Source organism: Pseudophryne corroboree, chromosome 2 (genome assembly GCF_028390025.1).
Source record: "Pseudophryne corroboree isolate aPseCor3 chromosome 2, aPseCor3.hap2, whole genome shotgun sequence".
Lineage (NCBI taxonomy): Eukaryota > Metazoa > Chordata > Amphibia > Anura > Myobatrachidae > Pseudophryne > Pseudophryne corroboree.
In genome coordinates, this window is record NC_086445.1 from 42,578,799 (window position 1) to 42,599,854 (window position 21,056).

The 21,056-nt window shown below is 48.4% G+C and overlaps 1 protein-coding gene across 4 annotated transcripts in view; it reads right to left on the reverse strand.

The window, feature by feature from the left end:
* The window catches only part of MAP6 (microtubule associated protein 6), a 215,669-nt gene that overhangs the window by 191,959 nt on the left and 2,654 nt on the right, over positions 1-21,056 (reverse strand). For 2 of the 4 annotated variants that reach the window (XM_063951235.1, XM_063951237.1), the window contains exon 1: positions 18,239-19,322. The exons of the other annotated variants lie outside the window; for them this stretch is intronic. In XM_063951235.1, the coding sequence (XP_063807305.1) occupies positions 18,239-18,975 (737 nt within the window). In that variant the 5' untranslated portion in view covers positions 18,976-19,322. Of the gene's footprint in view, positions 1-18,238; positions 19,323-21,056 lie in introns of those variants that run through there. 4 annotated transcript variants of the gene reach the window in all.

Genomic DNA, 21,056 nt, shown 5'->3' on the forward strand with positions numbered 1-21,056 from the left:
GGATTAATCCTTTATAATGTGCTAATCTTGACTTTCCTCCTTTTGTAAAATTAGCTCGGCGGGCAGGCATTGAACAGATTACATAGTAATCCCATGAATAATTCCACAATTTTGTTCCCAGTGTTATGCTAATCCCAGATTATTTCCCAGCAACGTTTCTCTCTCCTCCGTGTTACAGACGGCCATATGTATCATAGTCTAAGCTAATTAGACTCCGTTTTGAAGGTATGGTCTACCGTATTTAAAGCACCTGAAGATAATAGTGTTGGGATTAATAATATTACTGGATATTTCTTATGACATTGATATTTCCACAGTGTTGGACTGGGTTATAGAGCCCATTGGTACATCCATCTTTAATGGCCCGCACTAGGGTGATACTTATAAATAATATATGGTCCAGCTCCCATCTACATATTCATACAGTAGTATAAGGACGGACGTAGTCTCACTGTGAAAAAAGAATATATGATTCATAGTTAGTTGAGTGGTCTGTAGGAATTACCAAGGATTTGGTGGCAGATTTATCAAACCTTGGATAAAGTACCAATCAATCATCGCCTGTCATTTTCAAACACAGCCTGTCAAATGAAAGTTAGGAGCTGATTCGTTGGTCTCTCCCCACTTTATCTCTCTCCAAGCTTTGATAAATCTACCCCTAGGCCTATTTGTACGCTGTAATACGTGTTTCCCGTTCCATGGATTCCTGCCATTGTTATTCTGTGAATAGGGATGTGAAACGCGTCTGATTATCTAAGTTTGCCCCCACCTCCCAATTTCTTTTGTACATAGAGTACCCTGTTTAGGATAGGAACTGAAAAAATAAAAAAATCTGCCATTTTATACCGTGAAGGAAAAATATTGTGCAATATGGATTGCTTTCAGTAAGGATTTTGTAACATCTTAAAGCACAATTTTAATTTTCCCGCATCTTTCTTGTATCAAACACCCAATGGGGCACACTTCAGCTTTGGCACGAGGATGAGATCACCCGGTAACTTTTAAGGGCAGTCTGGACATAACGGAATATCAAGCTTTGTTACTATAACCCGGCTTCTGGCCTTCCAAAGACAATTTTGTGAAACGCGTTGCTGGTGTATTTCGTGATCTTCATACAGTATTTAGATGGGACCTTCAGGCTCCCATCATGGACCTCTATTAGCCTATGAAAATATCCTACTAAAAAGCTCCTCTCATCTTCTCAGTCACCCTAGCCTTCCCTCAGGCTACACAGTGGGGCGGACGCTGCAGCAAACTCAGGTTTCAGGAATAGGTCTCCAGTTATTTTTCCTGCTACCTGTTTTACAAAAAGAGAAGTGGATACGTTTTTCCATCTGTGAAGAATCAAAAAATAGCATAAGATCTGTATAATTCCTCTCAAGGCTATAAATAGGGGCAAGCGAGTGGTGCCATAGCCCAGAGACTTAGGGGCAGCATGACGCTGCCCTGTGGCCCCTGCATATGGCTAGCAGGGTGCCTGGATTCTCCGGACATGCACCCAGTAGGCTGTAAAGTCGCCCAGAGAATCCTGAGGAGACTCCGGGCAGTGCCGTACTTCTCGGTGCTGGCTGCCCCACCCCCTTGACGCAATGTCATGACATCAAGCACTCAGGGGGCGAGGCTGGCATAGGGCACTGCTGCCCTGTTACGTCACAGATTCCTGTATATACAGAACTATTTTATTCCAAAGCTCTTGAGTAGAGACAAGTAAACTTGTGACTTTGTATCCATTCAGCCAACTGATGGAGCCTCTCACTCTGGGGGAGATGTACTAAGCCTGAAAAGTGATAAATATCACTGTGATAAAGCACCAGCCAATCGGCTCCTAACTGTCATGTCACAGGCTGTGTTTGAAAAATGACAGTTAGGAGCCGATTGGCTGGTACTTTATCACTGTGATATTTATCACTTTTCAGGCTTAGTACATCTGGCCCTATGTGCGGATGCATGGCGCAGCCACATCCGTGGGATGCGACCGCTTGTGTACTTGCGTCCAACTCCGAATGTGGCCCAGTGTTGTCAGAAGACCTTTGTGGAGCGCTGTGTGGTTGGGAGCAAGTTTCATATAACTTTATTTCACCTGAATGATGGAAATCATCACGGTTACTTGCCATCGTGCTGTGACCAGAAGAAGAAATGACTTCGGTAAATCCTAAATGGTGCAGACTGGTCTCATGCACTATTCTGTTTGCATAGATGGAACCTGAATCCTAATTCTTTTTACTATTAATAACTTCTCAAGGTCTCTAGAAAACTGGTGATACAGTAGGACTGGGAAAGCACCGGCTAGTCGCTTGTCTGTAATATCACTCGTGAAGAAATTACTTTTAGAGCTTGACTTTGTTAATAATCACATTTTTCAGACTCACTCTTGGAGATCTTATTGAGTAAATGACATTGTGACCTGGAACTGTCCGGTTCCTTCAAATATCAAAGTCTGAGCTCATTCGGAATGATGAGTTTTATGATCGTTGACGTTGAGGGATGGAGGATATTATTAGACCTTAATAACCGTTGACCCTAATAGTGGACTGTGGTCTGTGGACCTGAAAGAATAATCACTGTGCATGGTGGACACAGACCTCTGTCACCTTAAGCGCGAAAATCGCCTCTCTGTGTGTTATGTGCATTGGGTGTGATGGCGACAAACGTATTATGTGGCTTCAGTTATTGTTAGTGACCCGGTGGCCATGACTGTTTGGGTCACTGCAGTTGGGTACAGCCGTGAGATAAATACTAGGCTGTATTGGCTTTGGAGCTGTGTGTACAGACTGAACGCTAATGGCACTCAGAGAATGGAGATATTTCGAAAAAACGCACACCTACAACCCTTTACTCTGACATGCGGGGGGACACCCCGCATGGCGGGTCCAGCCCCCCCTCCCCCCGCAAACATGCAAACGCATCGCAAGACATCAACGCTCTAGCATGTTTAGGATTGCCCCCTGCCTACGCAGCCTAGCTGCGAAGGCAGAAAGCTACACGCCATGTTTAGGTTTGCAACACCTGCATGTGACGTCACGCAGCCACTGCCGCTGCCGCCCGCCCCACAAACAGTCCGGACACACCTCCATTGTCCGGACCGCGCCCCCTCAAATGGTGCATCGATGCCTACAAAACGGTGCGTCGATGACCCGTTCCTGTCACCCGCCAGGGCTTAGCTTCCGAATGCCTGTGAGTGCAAGCTGAGTCCTTGAACGTGTGTGCAGCGGCCTTTCGCATTTCTGCATTCCATGCTGAATCAGGCCAAAGACCCTTGTGTTAGAAGAGACTGAGAATCAGGTGTGTCTTCACCTGTGTGTACAAGAAGCTATTAGACCGCGGTAAGTCTCCATCAGTACATACCATGAGTCAGTGATGTTAGGATAGCGCAGGTATGAGATAGGGGTACACAGTTCTCAGCGTAAGCTCATTCTGCATTGTGAAGTCACTTACAGGGGCCTATTTATTATATTAATTTTGTGGGGCATCCCCTGAAAACAGATGTATTTGGGGGATCCTTGCAAAAGGTGTAAGTATTCCCTGAATGTAACAAGGACGGATCGCAGCCAGGGCAAATACCAGAAGGGCCAATGGGCAGGCGGGCCAGTGCGGTCACAAAGAAGCAGGGAAGGCTGCGCACAGCGCAGCTCCCGGCTCTCTGAGTTTGTGCACCCCCGCCGCCCGAAATTGGGGGCGTGCCTTGAGTCCATGCTCCCCCTGATTCACGGCACGCCCCGTGCGCCGTGTCCGCACGCCCCCCCCCCCCCGCCCGTACTGTGCAGATCAATAAAAATGGGGGGCGTGTCTGGAGTCCATGCCCCCATGACTCACGGCACGTCCCGTGCGCCGTGTCCATGCGCCCCTCCGTCGAGCGTGCACGCCTCCTGTGCTGAGCGCGCGAGGATGCTGGTGCCGAATTCTGGCCCCAGTCCATCCCTGATTGCAGCAGATACCTGCCGTGTATTGCTGACTGCAACAGTAGCCCCCATAGGTTCCTGCGGGGGCGGCTAAATGGGCAGATTTACCCAGCTCCACAATGGTTCGCATGGCATCAGTACCTTCCGCAATCTTCTCATAACGCCATTCTTGTCAGAGAGGAATCCTCTGTCGGCCGCACTTACACAGGTGAAGGCACACGGTGCGCAGTACGCATGCTAAGCAAAGTGATAGTAGTAGCTATTGACTAGGCCCCTTAGGGTCTGATTCTGAGGGGTAGACTTATTAAAGCTTCTAAAAAAGGATATGTTGCCCTTAGCAACCAATCCGATTCTGTGTATCATTTTCTAGGATGCAATAGAGAAATTATACCTAGAATTGGATTGGTTGCTATGGGAAGGGCCATTTCTAGGGGCAGGCCAGCCGTGCAAATGCACGGGGCGCCAGTCTGCAGCCAGTGTGTGCAGTATTCTATGTGGTCTGGCCGGCTGCACTGAATACTGTGACAATGTCCCTCCCAAAATGACTGCCGTTTGAGAGAAGACAGTTGGGAAGGATGCTAGAGGAGGCGGCGGCCAATTTGGGAGATATATTTACTAGACAGAGCCAGAGGGAGGAGGCAGACGCAACAGCACAGCAGCGCCGGGAATGCGGCAGCAGCGGCGGGAGCATGAAACAGCCCTAATAACGGGCAGGTAGTGTGGCAATTATAAGACGCACTACTATGTGAGGCATGCTGCATAATATTGTGTCTGCATAATTTGGTGCAAGGGTCAGTTCTGTGGGGGGCATGACAAGGGGCATTACTGTGGGGGGCATGAGAAGGGGCATTACTGTTTGGGGGCATAATATGGGGGGTCATTCCGAGTTGATTGCTAGCTGAATTTGTTCGCTGCGCAGTGATCAGGCTAAAAATCGGCAGTTCTGTGCATGCATATGCGGCGCAATGCCCACGCGCGACGTACGGGCACAACGAACGATGACGTTTTGCACAGGGTCTAGCGATGCATTTCAGTCGCATAGGTTGCTGCAGAGTGATTGACATGAAGTGGGCCTTTCTGGTTGGCAAATGACCGTTTTCAGGGAGTGTGCGGAAAAAACGCAGGCGTGCCAGAAAAAACGCAGGTGTGGCTGGGCGGGTTTGTGACGTCAAATCCGGAACTGAACAGTCTGAAGCGATCGCAAGCGCTGAGTAGGTTTTGAGCTACTCTGAAACTACACAAAAAATGTTGTAGCCGCTCTGCGATAAAAACGTTCGCACTTCTGCTAAGCTAAAATACACTCCCAGTGGGCGGCGGTATAGCGTTTGCACGGCTGCTAAAACTAGCTAGCGAGCGATCAACTCGGAATGACCCCCGTGGTGTAAGGGACACTATTGTGTTGGTGTAAGGTAGTATTTTCCTGCAAGGCCACCCCCTTTGCAACAAGGCCACGCTCCTTTGCTGCAAGGCCACACCCCCTGTTTGGGGCACACACAAGTTTTTCTTTTTACAATGTCTATGGGGGAGGGGTGCATTATTTTGTGTTTGCACTGGGAGCCAAAATGTCTAGAGACAGCCCTGGCTGTGGGCAACACCACCACTTTTAATTTTTAGAAAGTTTAGTAAATCTACCTCTGAGTGTGACGAAGTGGCAATGTCGGGCGCAGTGGAGCGATGTTTTTTTTATCACCGCATGTGTTGAAGTCGCACCGTGAATGCCTCCTGGTTATGTTCCTACAGAGTTGCAGTATAAATTTAGAGGAGAAATGTGGGGAGGAGAGTTCCTGGGTAGTAACTGGGAGGTAACAGGGGGGCAGCTAAACAGACGCGCAGAGATGACACATCTTATGAGAGTGTCGCAGCCGTGTCACAACGCATACTACTGGCACCTGACTTGCAGAATCCATTTATGTGACTTTTAGATGTCATTTTCTACAATGATCATCACAGCTATAGGCAAATCCATCACACACGCCCCTGTGCACCCTGCTAATACGCCCTCACCCTACAAATGTGTACTGAGGAAAGATGGCGTACTGAGCCGCAGGGTGTAGGGTTACTGCTGCGGTAATATGCAGCAGTGCCGTAACTAGACATTTTAGCGCTGTGTGCAAGAAACGGCATCGGCGCCCCCCCTTAACGTAAACCGGCAGCAGTGTGCGTCGTAGGCGTGTGCAAAAAATATAGGGGCGTGGCTTCACAGGAAAGGGGTGTGGCCACAAAATAATACCAATTCATACAATGGTGCACAGTAGTCTCCATTATTCAAATTACGCCGCACAGTAGCGCCACTACACCAGGTAGTGCCTCTTTTTCACATTACGGCAGACAGATTCCCCTTTTTACACATTACGGCAGACAGCATCCCCTTTTTACACATTACGGCAGACAGCGTCCCCTTTTTCACATTACGGGAGACAGCGTCCCCTTTTTACACATTACGGCAGATAGCGTGCCCTTTTTACACATTACGGCAGACAGCGTCCCCTTTTTTACACATTACGGCAGACAGCGTCCCCTTTTTTACACATTACGGCAGACAGCGTCCCCTTTTTACACATTACGGCAGACAGCGTCCCCTTTTTACACATTACGGCAGACAGCGACCCCTTTTTTACACATTACGGCAGACAGCGTCCCCTTTTTACACATTACGGCAGACAGCGTCCCCTTTTTTACACATTACGGCAGATAGCGTCCCCTTTTTACACATTACAGCAGACAGCGTCCCCTTTTTTACACATTACGGCAGACAGTGTCCCCTTTTTTACACATTACGGCAGGATAGTCCCCCTTTTACACATTATGGAAGGCAGCGTCCCCCTTTAACACAGTACGGCAGGCAGATACCCCTTACACCCCCCCCCACCCTTAGAGTGTAGTGTAGTGAAGTGTAGTGTAATATACTGTAGTGTAGTGTAGTTTACTGTAGTGTAGTGTAGTGCAGAGTAGTGAAGTGTACTGTGGTGTAGTGTAGTGTACTGTAGTGAAGTGTAGTGCAATATACTGTAGTGTAGCGTCTGTGTAGGCACTTACGTGAAGTGTATGTTCTTCCAGCGCTGTTGCCGGCTCCTGACTCCTCCTGACAGAGTCCACTTCACAGGGAGAACTCAGCCGCAGCGCTGCCAGGACCTCAGAAGCAGCGGCGGCTTCAGCGGGACACAGGTGCGCAGGCGGCGGCTTCAGCAGGCGAGCAGGCGGGCGGCAGCGGCTTGGCTGGGAGAGGAGGCGGGTGGGTGGAGGACGGACATTGCAGCTTCACGCGCTGCAGCACTGTAAGCTCCGGCTTGGCTGGGGGAGGAGGCGGAGATCATCGCGGAGGCGGGGGGCGGGCATTACTCGCGGCTTCATGAGCTGTACTGCTAGCTCCGGCTTTGGGGCGGGGGGAGGCGGAGCTAGCAGTACAGCTCATGAGAGTAGATTGTGAGGCCGGCTGATTGCACCCCAGGTCATCCTGCGCTGTGTGCAAGGCACATAGCGCACATACCTAGTTACGGCACTGATATGCAGCTCTGGTTCAGGCCCAATTTTCTTTCCCTTAACTGTTTATTCAATGCTACCAGCACAGTGGGGAAAGGTGATCTAGGCCCAGGCTTACATTAACCGTTGCATACGGGAACCCTGCTATGGTTAATATTAGTATCTCCAGACATGCTTATAGTCCGGCAATACTGTGTGCACAGGCTCTATACTGGGGGTGTGCACAGGCTCTATACTGGGGGTGTGCACAGGCTCTATACTGGGGGTGTGCACAGGCTCTATACTGGGGGGTGCACAGGCTCTATACTGGGGGTGTGCACAGGCTCTAAACTGGGGGTGTGCACAGGCTCTATACTGGGGGTGTGCACAGGCTCTATACTGAGGGTGTGCACAGGCTCTATACTGGGGGTGTGCACAGGCTCTATACTGGGGGTGTGCACAGGCTCTATACTGGGGGTGTGCACAGGCTCTATACTGGGGGTGTGCACAGGCTCTATACTGGGGGTGAGCACAGGCTCTATACTGGGGGTGTGCACAGGCTCTATACTGGGGGTGTGCACAGGCTCTATACTGGGGGTGTGCACAGGCTCTATACTGGGAGTGTGCACAGGCTCTATACTGAGGGTGTGCACAGGCTCTATACTGGGGGTGAGCACAGGCTCTATACTGAGGGTGTGCACAAAGTCTGACAGATTATTACTTTAGGAGCTCATATACTGTAGGGTCATATCTATCACAAACCGGTTGTGACGCAATAACCTCGCTTACATACGCATTGCGATATTTAAATATATTATATGAATGCAGGGGCTTATCAAGAGAAGAGGGGACCCGTGTGCAGTATCAGGGGGGGTCATTCAGATCTGATCGCTGGGCTGCGATTTTGCTGTCCTGCAATCAGATAGTCGCCGCCTACAGGGGGAGTGTATATTCGCTGTGCAAGTGTGCGAACGCATGTGTAGCCGAGCTGCTAAAATTCAGTGCGTGCAGTCTGTGCAGCCCAGGACTTACTCCTACTCACAACAGGCTGATCGGGGCCGGAGCTGACGTCAGACACACTCCCTGAAAACGCTTTGGCGCGCCTGTGTTTTTCCTGACACTCCCAGTAAACGGTCCGTTACCAGCCACAAACGGCCTCTTCCTATCAATAACCTAGCGAACGCCCGTGCAAATGTTTTTTTTTGCACCATCCCACCGCTGGCCCGCGATGCCCTTTGTAGTTGTCCGATGTGCATGCGCATTGCGGTACATACGCATGCGCATTTAGTAGCTGATCGCCCGCTGTGCAAAAACGCACAGCAGCGATCAGATCTGAATGACCCTTTCTGTCGGAGCGGGTTGGGGTTACGTGGCTGGCGCACATGAGATCCCAGCGGTTAGCATACAGAGGCCGGGATCCCGGCAGCAGAATACCAGCGGGGGGCGAGCGCAACAAAGCCCCTTGTGGGCTCACTGCACTCGCCTCGCTACACTCGCCACAGATTCTATTCCCATTCTATGGGTGTCGCCATTTTCCTGGAGACTTGTGCACGACCTAGTGCACAGAGTCACTGTGTCACTGCCATGTGACCCCGGAGAGGTCATTTGTGGCTTTCTCTTTTTTTTGTTTTTGTTTATCGCAGAGCAGCAGCAGCTATGTTCACCTGACAGAGCTGGCGGGCACTAGGGTAGTAGTCCCAGGGGGCCCGGCGGCTGCCTGCTGCCACCATACTGCTAATCTAGTGGGCTAGGGGCAGCGGGGTGCTGTTGTGTGCGTGGATTCGCTACCGAAGCCACGGGCTGTCACGCTGGGGACTAGAGAGCATTACTGGAGTCACTGGGAGTGTGCTCAGTGCTGTACAAAAATTATCCTCTACTCTTCCCAGCCACCAGTCACTGTGTATAATAGAGCTCCGACCAGAGTGAGCCACTTGTGATGTCATAGGGAAGGTGAGTGAGGCAGTGAGGTGTGCTTGTGTGTGTGTGCGTGTGTGTGTGTTATATCATGCATGATGATGACAGACTTTTTTTATATAAAAACATTTACTTTTTTTTGTAAGTGTGCCCCTTTCTCACCCCACTTATATGTGTATCATGGGGCACACATCACACTGACTCATATGTCACCCTCTCACTGTCATGCTCTCTCTGTCACTCACTGCCAGTCACCCTCTCCGTCACCCACAGCCAGTCACACTCTCCCTGTCACCCACTGCCAGTCATGCTCCCTGTCACCCACTGGCAGTCACTCTCCCAGTCACCCACTCCCAGTCACCTACTGCCAGTCATTCTCTCCCTGTCACCCACTGCCAGTCATGCTCCCTGTCACCCACTGCCTGTCACCCGCTCTGTCACCTACTGCCAGTCACTCTCCCAGTCACCCACTGCCAGTCACCCTCCCCCTGTCACCCATAACCAGTCACCCTCTCCCTGTCACCCACTGCCAGTCACTCTCTCTCTGTCACTTACTGCCAGTCACTCTCCCAGTCACCTACTGCCAGTCATTCTCTCCCTGTCACCCACTGCCAGTCATGCTCCCTGTCACCCACTGCCTGTCACCCGCTCTGTCACCTACTGCCAGTCACTCTCCCAGTCACCCACTGCCAGTCACTCTCCCAGTCACCCATAACCAGTCACCCTCTCCCTGTCACCCACTGCCAGTCACTCTCTCTCTGTCACTTACTGCCAGTCACTCTCCCAGTCACCTACTGCCAGTCATTCTCTCCCTGTCACCCACTGCCAGTCATGCTCCCTGTCACCCACTGCCTGTCACCCGCTCTGTCACCTACTGCCAGTCACTCTCCCAGTCACCCACTGCCAGTCACTCTCCCAGTCACCCACTACCAGTCACCTACTGCCAGTCACTCTCTCCCTGCCCTCCCTTTTCTTTGAGCACATGCACCGAAGACACACGCAAATGTATTTGCCCCTTTCATGGTGCCCACTGCTGTCATTTTCTTCTGGATCCACCAGTGGCGCAAGGTGTGCGGTGTGGGCCCCTCTGGACCCAGGGGCCCGTTTGCACTGCACACACTGCACCCATTATAGATTCGCCACTGCATGAATGTATTAAAATGTGCATGGAAGCACAAACCTTGCAAGAAAGGTCCCTGGGAATCCCGTCCCTGCACTTATAAGTATATTTTTCACAAAAAATATCCTGAGAGTATGACAGTGCATGCACAGACTACCCTCCGCAGCTCTCCTGCCAGTGCTGCTCCCCCCTGCTCTAGCCCTGCTGCCTACTGCTGCCTGGCAACCTGCCTCCTCTCCTGCTGCTCTTCATAGTTATAATAGAAAATCAATACAATTAAACTCACCTTCACCAAGATCAGTGATCAGTGAGCTCCTGTGACCCTGTCAGCTGATATGTGCGGTCCCGGCAGACACATCAGCTGACCGCACAGATCAGCTGACCGGGTCACAGAGAAGGAGCTCACCAATCCCTGAATGAAGATAAGTTTTGTTTTATTTTCTATTAATAACCAATTTATTGTATACACACAGGAGGTAATTCGAAGTTGATCGCAGCCGGAATTTTCTTAGCAGTTGGGCAAAACCATGTGCAGATATAACATGTGTAGAGAGAGTTAGATTTGGGTGGGTTATTTTGTTTCTGTGCAGGGTAAATACTGGCTGCTTTATTTTTACACTGCAATTTAGATTGCAGATTGAACACACTCCACCCAAATCTAACTCTCTCTGCACGTTATATATGCCCCCCCCCCCCCTGCAGTGCACATGGTTTTGCCCAACTGCTAACAAAATTCCTGCTGCGATGAACTTGGAATTACCCCCACAGGCTGATCACAAAAGCTGACTCTGGGCTCTGCTCTGCCTGTCACCAGGCAGGAGGGGCAGAGCAGGAGTAGGGGAAACGGAGGGAAGCCTGCATAACGCCATCTGAAGATGGCATTATTATTGCAAGCCTCCCTCCACATGTTTTTTTTACAGTTTGCTGTTAGTAAATCTGAAACAGATCACATTGCCCATACTTTTAATGAGAAGTGCTATATGCTTAGTAAAAGAATGTGAATTTAAAGGCTTGGAGGAGTTTTTTTTTTTTTTTAATGAAAACTCCTCAAAAAGTCCTTAGATACATTTAGGTGATAGAAGGGTGTATTTCAGTAAAAGGGAAAAAAAAAAAGACAAATATGCCCCATGATGTTTGATGGAAGCACACTCTGCCCCTCCCCACCCCCACACTAAATGCACCAAAAATCCCTACTTTTCCATTGCCATGCCGACTGGTATATACTGTATGAGTATGTGAGCTTACAACCCCAATGCGCTTAGGGAGGCAGAACATATGATAATGAAATATACGCAATATGCAATAAAAGACGGCCGGTACAGATTGCCAGAATATTCCTTTGTAATGATGATGCTGCGATTTACTCACATTGTTACAGTGATGTTAGCAAATGTCCAATAGGGGTGTAGAACACAATGTTAGCATTCAGGATGTTGACATGGGTGGGAGGTCAAAATGTGAAATGTCAATATTCATAATGTTGACATTGCGAGAATGTAGTATTCTATAGACATTCTAGCCCTTAACCCAACCCTAACCACAACCTAACCCTAACCACAGCCTAACCCTAACATCAGCCTAACTCTAACCGCAGCCTAACTCTAAAAATAACTGCAGCCTAAACCTAACTGCAGCCTAACCCTAACCGCGGCCTAACTCTAAACATAACTGCAGCCTAAACCTAACTGCAGCCTAATCCTAACCGCGGCCTAACTCTAAACATAACTGCAGCCTAAACCTAACTGCAGCCTAACCCTAACCGCGACCTAACTCTAAACATAACTGCAGCCTAAACCTAACTGCAGCCTAACCCTAACCGCGGCCTAACTCTAAACATAACTGCAGCCTAAACCTAACTGCAGCCTAACCCTAACCGCGGCCTAACTCTAAACATAACTGCAGCCTAAACCTAACTGCAGCCTAACCCTAACCGCAGCCTAACTCTAAAAATAACTGCAGCCTAAACCTAACTGCAGCCTAACCCTAACCGCAGCCTAACTCTAAAAATAACTGCAGCCTAAACCTAACTGCAGCCTAACCCTAACCACGGCCTAACTCTAAACATAACTGCAGCCTAAACCTAACTGCAGCCTAACCCTAACCGCAGCCTAAACTTAACTGTATTCTAGCCCTAACCCTTATCACAGCCTAACTCTAACCGCAGCCTAACTCTAAACATAACCTCAGATAAGCCTGAGCCACAGCCTAACCCTAACCGCAGCCTAGCTCTAACCCTAACCACAGCCTAACTCTAACCGCAGCCTAACTCTAACCGCAGCCTAACTCTAAATCTAACCTCAGCTAAGCCTAACCGCAGCCTAACCCTACCCACAACCTAACCCTAACCACAGCTTAACCCTAACCGCAGCCTAACTCTAAACATAACCTCAGCTAAGCCTGAGCCACAGCCTAACCCTAACTAAACCTAGCCCTAACCCTTATCGCAGTCTAACTCTAACAGCAACCTAACCCGAAGTGCATCCTAAAACTAACCACAGCCTAAGCCTAACTGCAGCCTAACTCTAAACTGAATCGCAGCCTAACCCTAACCGCAGCCTAAGCCTGACTTCAGCCTTACTGCAGCCTAACCCTAGCCCTAACCACAGCCTAACCCTAACCGCAGCCTAACCCTAGCCCTAACCGCAGCATAACCCTAACCACAGCCTAACCCTAGCCCTAACCAAAGCTTAATCCTAACCGCAGCCTAACTATAGCCCTAACCACAAACTAACCCTAACCCTGAACGCAGCCTAACCCTAACCGCAGCCTAACCTTAGCCCTAATGCAGCCTAACCCTAAAATCAGTTAAAATTGACTGTTAACATTCACATGTCAACACTGTACACATATACATTTAGGGGTCTATTCAATGACTGTCGGATCCTCTTCAATTAGCGGGCAATTCCAACAGGTTTTGCCCATTTTCGACAATGCTGATCCAACTTTTTTGAAGTCGAATCAGCATTGTCGAAAACATGCCAAAATCCCGTCGGAATTGTCAGAATTCGATAAAACGCGTGGAACCGTTGCTAATCCGCCGATCCAAGTTTTTTCGACAAGTGACGGTTTTTCCGATCTGTCGGAAAAACAGCACTGTCATTGAATAGGTCGAATGCAAAACGGGCCGTTTCCTGGGTGTGTCAGGAAAAACACGGCTTCAGGGCGGGTGTGTGACGTCAGCTCCGGCCCCGAGCAGCCTGATTTTTTCGCGCTGTAGGAGTAGGTCCTGGGCTACGCACAGATTACATAGACTGGAAAAATCATTTGATTGTGAGTTGTGAACGAATTTGCAGAACACTGGCGTTTTCAAAGCTTTTCGCACGGCGTACGCAGACTTGCACGGGGCGGATATTCACTCTGTCTGGGCGGTGACTATCCGATCGCAAACCTCTGCAAATTCGCACAGCAGCGATCAGGTCTGAATTAGGCCCTAATTATTGTGTAAATATTACTAAAAATAAATACATTTAAAAAAGGATTTTTACGTGCGATGTGTATATATATATATATATACATACATACACACACACACACACACACTGTGGCATTAGTTCAGCGACTGTCGGCGTAGTACTGTGATAGGATGCCACCTCTGCAATAAGACGGTTCATGACATTCTTGCTGGATATTCCACAGTCAGCTGTGAGTGATATTAGACAGTGGAAGCGTTTAGGAACAGTAGATCAGCCATGAAGCGGAAGACTGCGTAAAATCAGAGCAGGGTCAACGACTGCTAAGGTGATGGTGCGTAGAAGTCACCAACGTTCTACTGGCATTAATGTAAGCACAGAAAATGTGTGGCAGGAGTTTCAGTGAATGGGTTTCTATGGCCGAGCAGCTGCATGCAAGCCTCATATCACCAAACTCAATGCCAAGCGTTGGATGGAGCGGTGTAAAGCACACCGACACTGGATTGTGAAGCGGTGGAAGTATGTCCTGTGGAGTGACGAATCACGCTTCTGTTTGGCAGCCAGATGGGCGAGTCTGGGTCTGGCGGATGCCGGGAGAACGTTACCTGTCTGACTGCATTATGCCATCTGTGAAGCTTGGTGGAGGAGGGATAATGTATGGGGCTGGGCTAGGCCCCTCATTTCCAGTGAAGGGCAATATTAATGCTTTAGCTTACCAAGACATTTTGGATGATGCTCTGCTTCCAACTTTGGCCACAGTTTGGGGAAGACCCTTTTCTATTCCAACATGACTGTGCTCCAGGTCACAAAGCAAGGACTATAAAGACATGGGGGGCCATTCAGATCTGATCGTAGATGTACTAAATTTAGCACATCTACGATCAGTTTCTCAGACATGCGGAGCGACGCCCAGCGCATTGGTGATGCTTTTGCACCCACTGAGTAGCTCCCTGCCAGCACAGCTCCTGCACGCTGTCAGGCAGCTACTCACCGCGTCCCGGGTCGCATCGGCTGCGTGTTACGTCACACAGCCTCCGCGGCCCGCCCCCGCAGCGGTCCGGACACGCCTCTGTTGTCCGGACCGTGCCCCACCAACGGCGTTCTAACGCCATTGCACGCCCCCTCCCGCCCCGCGACCGTCTCTGCCTGATCTCACTGGGCTCCCCGAGGTGCGCATACTCCACATAGGGATTCACACTGCGATTGCTGCCACTGCAGTGATCCAGTCTGAATTAGCCCCATGGTTTAGTGAGTTCGGTGTGGAAGAACTTGAGTGGCCCGCACAGAGCCCTGTCCTCAATCCTACCGAGCACCTTTGGGATGAACTGGAGCGAAGATTGCGAGTCAGGCCTACTCGTCCAACATCAGTGCCTGACCTCATAAATGCTCTACAGAATGAATGGGCACATATTCACACAGAAACTCTCCAAAATCTTGTGGAAAGCCTTCCAAGAAGAGTGGAAGCTGTTATAGATGCAAAAGGTGGACTAACTCCATATTAATGTATATGTATTTGAATACAATGTTATTAGTCCCTGTTGGTGTAATGGTCAGGTGTCCAAAAACCCCAGGAAAACGTCTGTGATTGCAAAACAGATTTACAGTAATAGACTTTTGAGCTTTAGTAAAAGCCGGTTAAGGGCTCTTGGAGTTATGGATGGAGAGTGAGGGTGGGCGCCATCTATTATCGCCAATTCGGGTCTTCAGTCTGAGAAAATGCTAGTTAGCGCTTGTACCTGTAAGAGGCTGATATAAGATGTGTCGGGGTTTTACTCAGGGTCTCAGTACCTGGGGGGACAGGCGTGTTATGAGACCCTGGGATCTACTGACCGTGAGTACTGTGCCTATGTTTGGGGTGTGGGCATTAGGTCCTACCATCGTATGTAAGCAAAATACAGTATCCGGATAATGTCTAGGTAGATATCAATAGGTCGACACCAAATGGCCGACATGTATTAGGTCGACAGTTACAAAAGGTTGACAGGTTCAAAAGGTCTACATGACACTGGTCAACACACAAATGGTCGACACATATTTTGCGGGGTTTTCACGTTATACCAATATTTGCTTGATTTACTATCCACGTGGACCTCAACTGGTCCTTTTCACCCTGCTCCCTTTTGTATATGTCGACCTTCACTACTGTCAACCTTTTATCTATTGTTGTAAGGTTGCCTGTCGACCATGTGTTGACGACTTATTGACTGTCTACCTGGACCTTGTAGTTCTGTTATACCACACCTGCAAAATAAGTTTCCAGACTCGAGCGCACATACATACAACTCAGCCACAGCCCCCCAGTCTATAAATACAGGACAGGTAAATTGTTTGTAAAGCCGTTTGTTTGGCTGAAGACTGACTTTGGACACCACAATCTTTCGCTCGGCGCTGCGATAAATATGGAGCTGTAAGTAGCCTGATTTCTATCAGGTAAGTGGAAGGGGCTCTCCCAGCAATCACGTCAATCAGTTTTGTGCTTAATTACATAGCAACGCAGGAGGAGGCAGAAAGCTGACTGACAGGTTCATTTATCCAAATTGCTCTGCAAGGACTGAACGGTGCTTTTGTGTCGGCCTTTCCCAACGGGCCCTTCCCCCCACCACAAACAAGACCAAACCCCTCTAATAGCGTGCAATATTTCCTACGGTGATCCCGGTTTCCACCTGACAACTCCCTCACAATAACTACAGTGTAGGTGTGATGTGACTGCCTCCAGCTACACACTGCTGTACTGTGTGTCTGCAGCCTTCATTCTCTACCAGTATGTCCCCTGATTTTCCTATCATTTCATCCCTGTAGATCTTTTCTGCTGCTCTCTCCTCTTTCTTTGTTCTTGAGGCTCCACCTCCATGTTCTGTATGACAGCTGCTCCCATCTCCACCATTTTCACTTTAATATGAGAATAATCTGCAGGGGCAACGCAGCCTCTCTGTGCATGACAACACACACACACACACACACACACACACACACACACACACACACACACACACACACACACACACACACACACACACACACACCACACACACACAGCTCCATGACAACCTCATGCTGGTATGTATAGTACATGCTGCACTGCAATCACTGTGATGCATGATGTCACCCTGCAGAGATATAATTGCAGCCCTGCAGCATGTGTGGTTATTAGAAATGGCAGATATAAACCCCACCTCTGGCGGGTCACCGGGACTTTTATAGAAATAAAGTCATAAGAAAATAAAAACGGTATAAGTTAATGATAATATGAAATAAATCAAAGTGGCTTTTTTGCCGCCATATAACAGGACAATTCACCACCAGCATAAAAAAAAAACATATAATAGCAAATCTGGATCACAGCAGTATCAGGTTATTTGAAAATCCGGGGATCAGTATTAAAATACAAACTGAGAATAAAGTGAAATTTGTCAAGCAATAGAAAATAGTGTTTCCATGACAACCATCACCGGAGGGTTTTTTTTGTTTGGTAAAGACGAATTGATCCATTTAGACAGTTTTCTAATTCATGTATATGTTAATAATTAACACCTTAGAGCCACCCTAGTGTGTTAAAATGATTTCACTATTTTTTGTTGTACTACATCTACTGGAAGGTGCCTCAAGGCATCTACTACTCTTTCAGCAAAATACTGTAGTATCAAGTAACAGCACTCCTAAACATTCCCACCCCAGCTTCTAGCTTACAACTCCTTTCCAGTTGGTCACCCAGGTAAGGGTATCCCTTACTCCAGCCCCAAGGTGGCATTAGATTCAGGGCCAGATGGACTTCACTTCACATCTTATGTCTACAGTACTCAAAAGTTTAAGCTGACAAAATTCCCCCGTCGGTTCCAAAAATGGTTCTAGCACAGGGTTGTCAGAGTCCGACACGCTGGCTGCTGTGGAACTACACATCCCAGCATGCCCTGCCACAGTGTTAGCATGCCCTAACAGCAAAACGGTTTGAGGGCATGCTGCGAGCTGGAGTGCCGCACGTGGCCTACCCCTGTCCTAGCACCTGAATATTTCTAGAATGTAAAACCTGAAAAGCTAATATTATAAGTAAGAGTCGCATGAAATAGGACTTGGAGAAGTGAATGAGACATTTTACGTGACGTTGAAGAGGAAGAGGCAAATCATATATAGCGTAAGGCATTAAACACAATGATACAGGGCCTTATATAATAGCCTGCGCTATGCAAGGAACAGGTGCAAGTCCAGCAAGTCTGACCATATTTTTAAAGCTTCAATAATTTAAAGGGCAACATCAGTTTGGTTTTGCCTTTTAATTTAGTGACTTTAAAATACAGTATATGAGCTACCTGAGAACTTTGTTGGTCCTCCTAGCACTACTGTAGCTCTAGTGTGTCCAGACTCACCTGTTGCTGCAGCACCACATCCAGTCACCCACTCTCTATGTATAACCTGAGAAGTGACCTGAGTCACAACCTGACCTGTATGAAGACCCGGCCGCCTTGTCTTCACTGCCTTGGCTTTGCAGGGGGCCTGCTGTCTCCTTTGAAGGCTGCTTGGTGGCTAACATCTCCCTGTGCTTGATGACTTTGGTCTCCTCCACTACCGACACCAAGAAAGATCTCAGGGGTGACATTATAGGCAATATCCTTCCCTTCAGCAACCTGTGCTCTGCACTCTCCACCGGCTCCCCATCAAATATCCTCTTCTCCACTGGGGGTAAAATAGAGCCCATCACATCCTTCTTCATTTTACCCTCAATGGTCGGGGTGTGAACCGGGCCCTGGATGGGTTTTGGGATCCATGGATGGTCCCCTTGGCGGGGGATTGGCCATGACCTGTAGTCCTTCTTGTACTGGGTCTCTCTCTCTAGAGGGGCTTCAGAGGGCAGATATTCACTTCTAGGCTTACAGCTCGGCTCCGGTGTGGATTTCCATGGCTTGTAGTCCTGCCTCATGACTGAACCCCTGTTGGACTCCAGTCTCTGGGAGAACTCCCTGGATGACCTAGCCTGGCCTCCATAGTAAGGATCCACCAGCGGTGGCTGAGTTTCTATAGCAGAAGACCCAGGGCGTGGCTGTGGCTGCTGGCTCAGATGAGGTCCATCTGTTGCCTCCGAATATTTTGAATACATCAGAGGGACTGAGATATCCCCTTTGTCTTGCTTATTCCCAAAGCGAGCGATGCAACAAGCCCTAGTCACACAGGGCCAAGCCATCTTCGTCAACCTTGAGGCTGTCCCAACTTGCTGCTCGGTGACTGTTAGTTAAATCTGCCTCAGTCAATAAAAAGACAGAGCGGCCAAGGCAATCGCTGGTTAGCAAATTAGTAAAATGCAATTTCCCTATCAACATGGAAAAAAAAAAATCCAGTAGCTCCCTCGCAAGTGTAATCTAGATTCTCTTTCCGCCTACTCAGCAGCTCCCATGGCCAATAGAGGGGGTACAGCACTATCTCACGGAACCCAGTCTCTCGTGCCTCTTCCGTTTGATTATTATTTTAAATCTTGCAAATCAGTGATAACCGGCCATAGTCATACAGCAAACATCTCTCAACAGAAGGACCCCACCCACCTTGCTCTCTGCGTCCCCAGATGCCAAAGAAGGGAAGGGGGAGGAGAATTTAATGCTGGCAAAAGATCTCCACTATGCAGTACCTAAAATGCCATATCAAAGGAGGAGAGAGGGAAAGAGAGAGCGTAAGGGAGGGAGTTCAATCCATTTAACCCTTAGTGGCCAGGTATAAAATATCTGGTGCAACGAGCCAATCGCAGGCCGGTCGCCGACTGCAATGGAAGACGCTCCTCTCCTGTGGGGAGCTGCGGTGCCTTTTCACATTCCCTAAGAATCTGCTCCCAGTTCTCAATGACAGATGGCTCACCGCTTGCATATAAACTGTCTGCATCCACTACTTCCCAGTATTTATCATAGCTATCAATACCAGGGATGTAAAAGTTTAATGCAAGTAGAGGTAAAATCAAAGCTTATTCCATGCAATGCCTGTGCAGGAAACGTCATGACTGATGCAGTGCCCCTACTAGCCATTTGGGCAGATTTCAGCACTGTAGAGTCTGGACAGTACAGCTGTGACCGTCACCATATCATTACCATTCACACAGCAATAGAGAGAATGTTGCTGAACAGTAGACAGTCTCTGGGTGAGACAGGATGGGAGCTTAAACACCCATGTGATCATGTTTACTATGTCATTTTATACCCTATTAAAAAGCACAGGCGGAGCTGCAAATAAATGGGGCTTATGTTGCTCCAAAACTGCACACATGGATACCTGTATCCGGACTTGTGCGCATGCATAATGTGTTTTCCTTATTACTACTAGACATCATCATCATCATCATCATCAGTGCTCACTTGCACCTACTTAATACTACCTAAAATATAAGCCAGGATACAGAAATGGCTTATGCTAATGAACAACTCTGCAGAGAAAACAGAGTTCCGTGAAAACACGCAACTTTGCCAATGCAAGAACGTTCCGTCGCAAACCCAGTTACGCCTCTTCGGCTGAAAGTGTAGTTCTGTTCAAGAGCAGGAGGCCTTCCGAAAATATACTTCGCCCCTAAATTGTCATGTCACAGCTAGCAGGATTCCCCTACATTACATTTGGAAATGTAATCACCATTGTCATACAAACAACTTCATATCACTTTACTACAATATGGGGCCTATGCATTAAGCCGTGGAGAGAGATAAAGTAGCAGCCAATCAGCTCCTAACTGCCATGTCACAGGCTGTGTTTGAAAAATGACAGGAGCTGATTGGCTGGTACTTTATCTCCATCCACTTTACCTCTCACTCCAAGGCTTTAGTACATTGACCCCCTATGGCTGCTAAAATCTATTTCAGAAATTTGAGTGGCTCTATTTCAACAATATTGAATGTTAGCTATGTGAGGGTTAATACTGATACATATATCGCTATCGTTTTGCAATTTCAAGAGTTTACATTTAGATTTCCTTTGATATTTTCAGTTGTAAGAAAACGTTGGAGAATTATGTCACCGTTACTGCAGGGGTGATGTATCAAAGGTTGGGGAGTGATAAAGTAGAGAGAGAGATAAGGTACCGACCAATCAGTTCCTGTAATTTTTCAAACACAGCTTGTAAAATAACAGCTAGGAGCTAATTGGTCGGTACTTTATCTCTCTCCATGGTATACATCTCCCCATTAGAGAGAGAGAGAGAGTGTGTGTGTGTGTGTGTGTGTGTGTGTGTGTGTGTGTGTGTGTGTGTGTGTGTGTGTGTGTGTGCGCGTGTGTGCGTGTCAATTAATTTACATA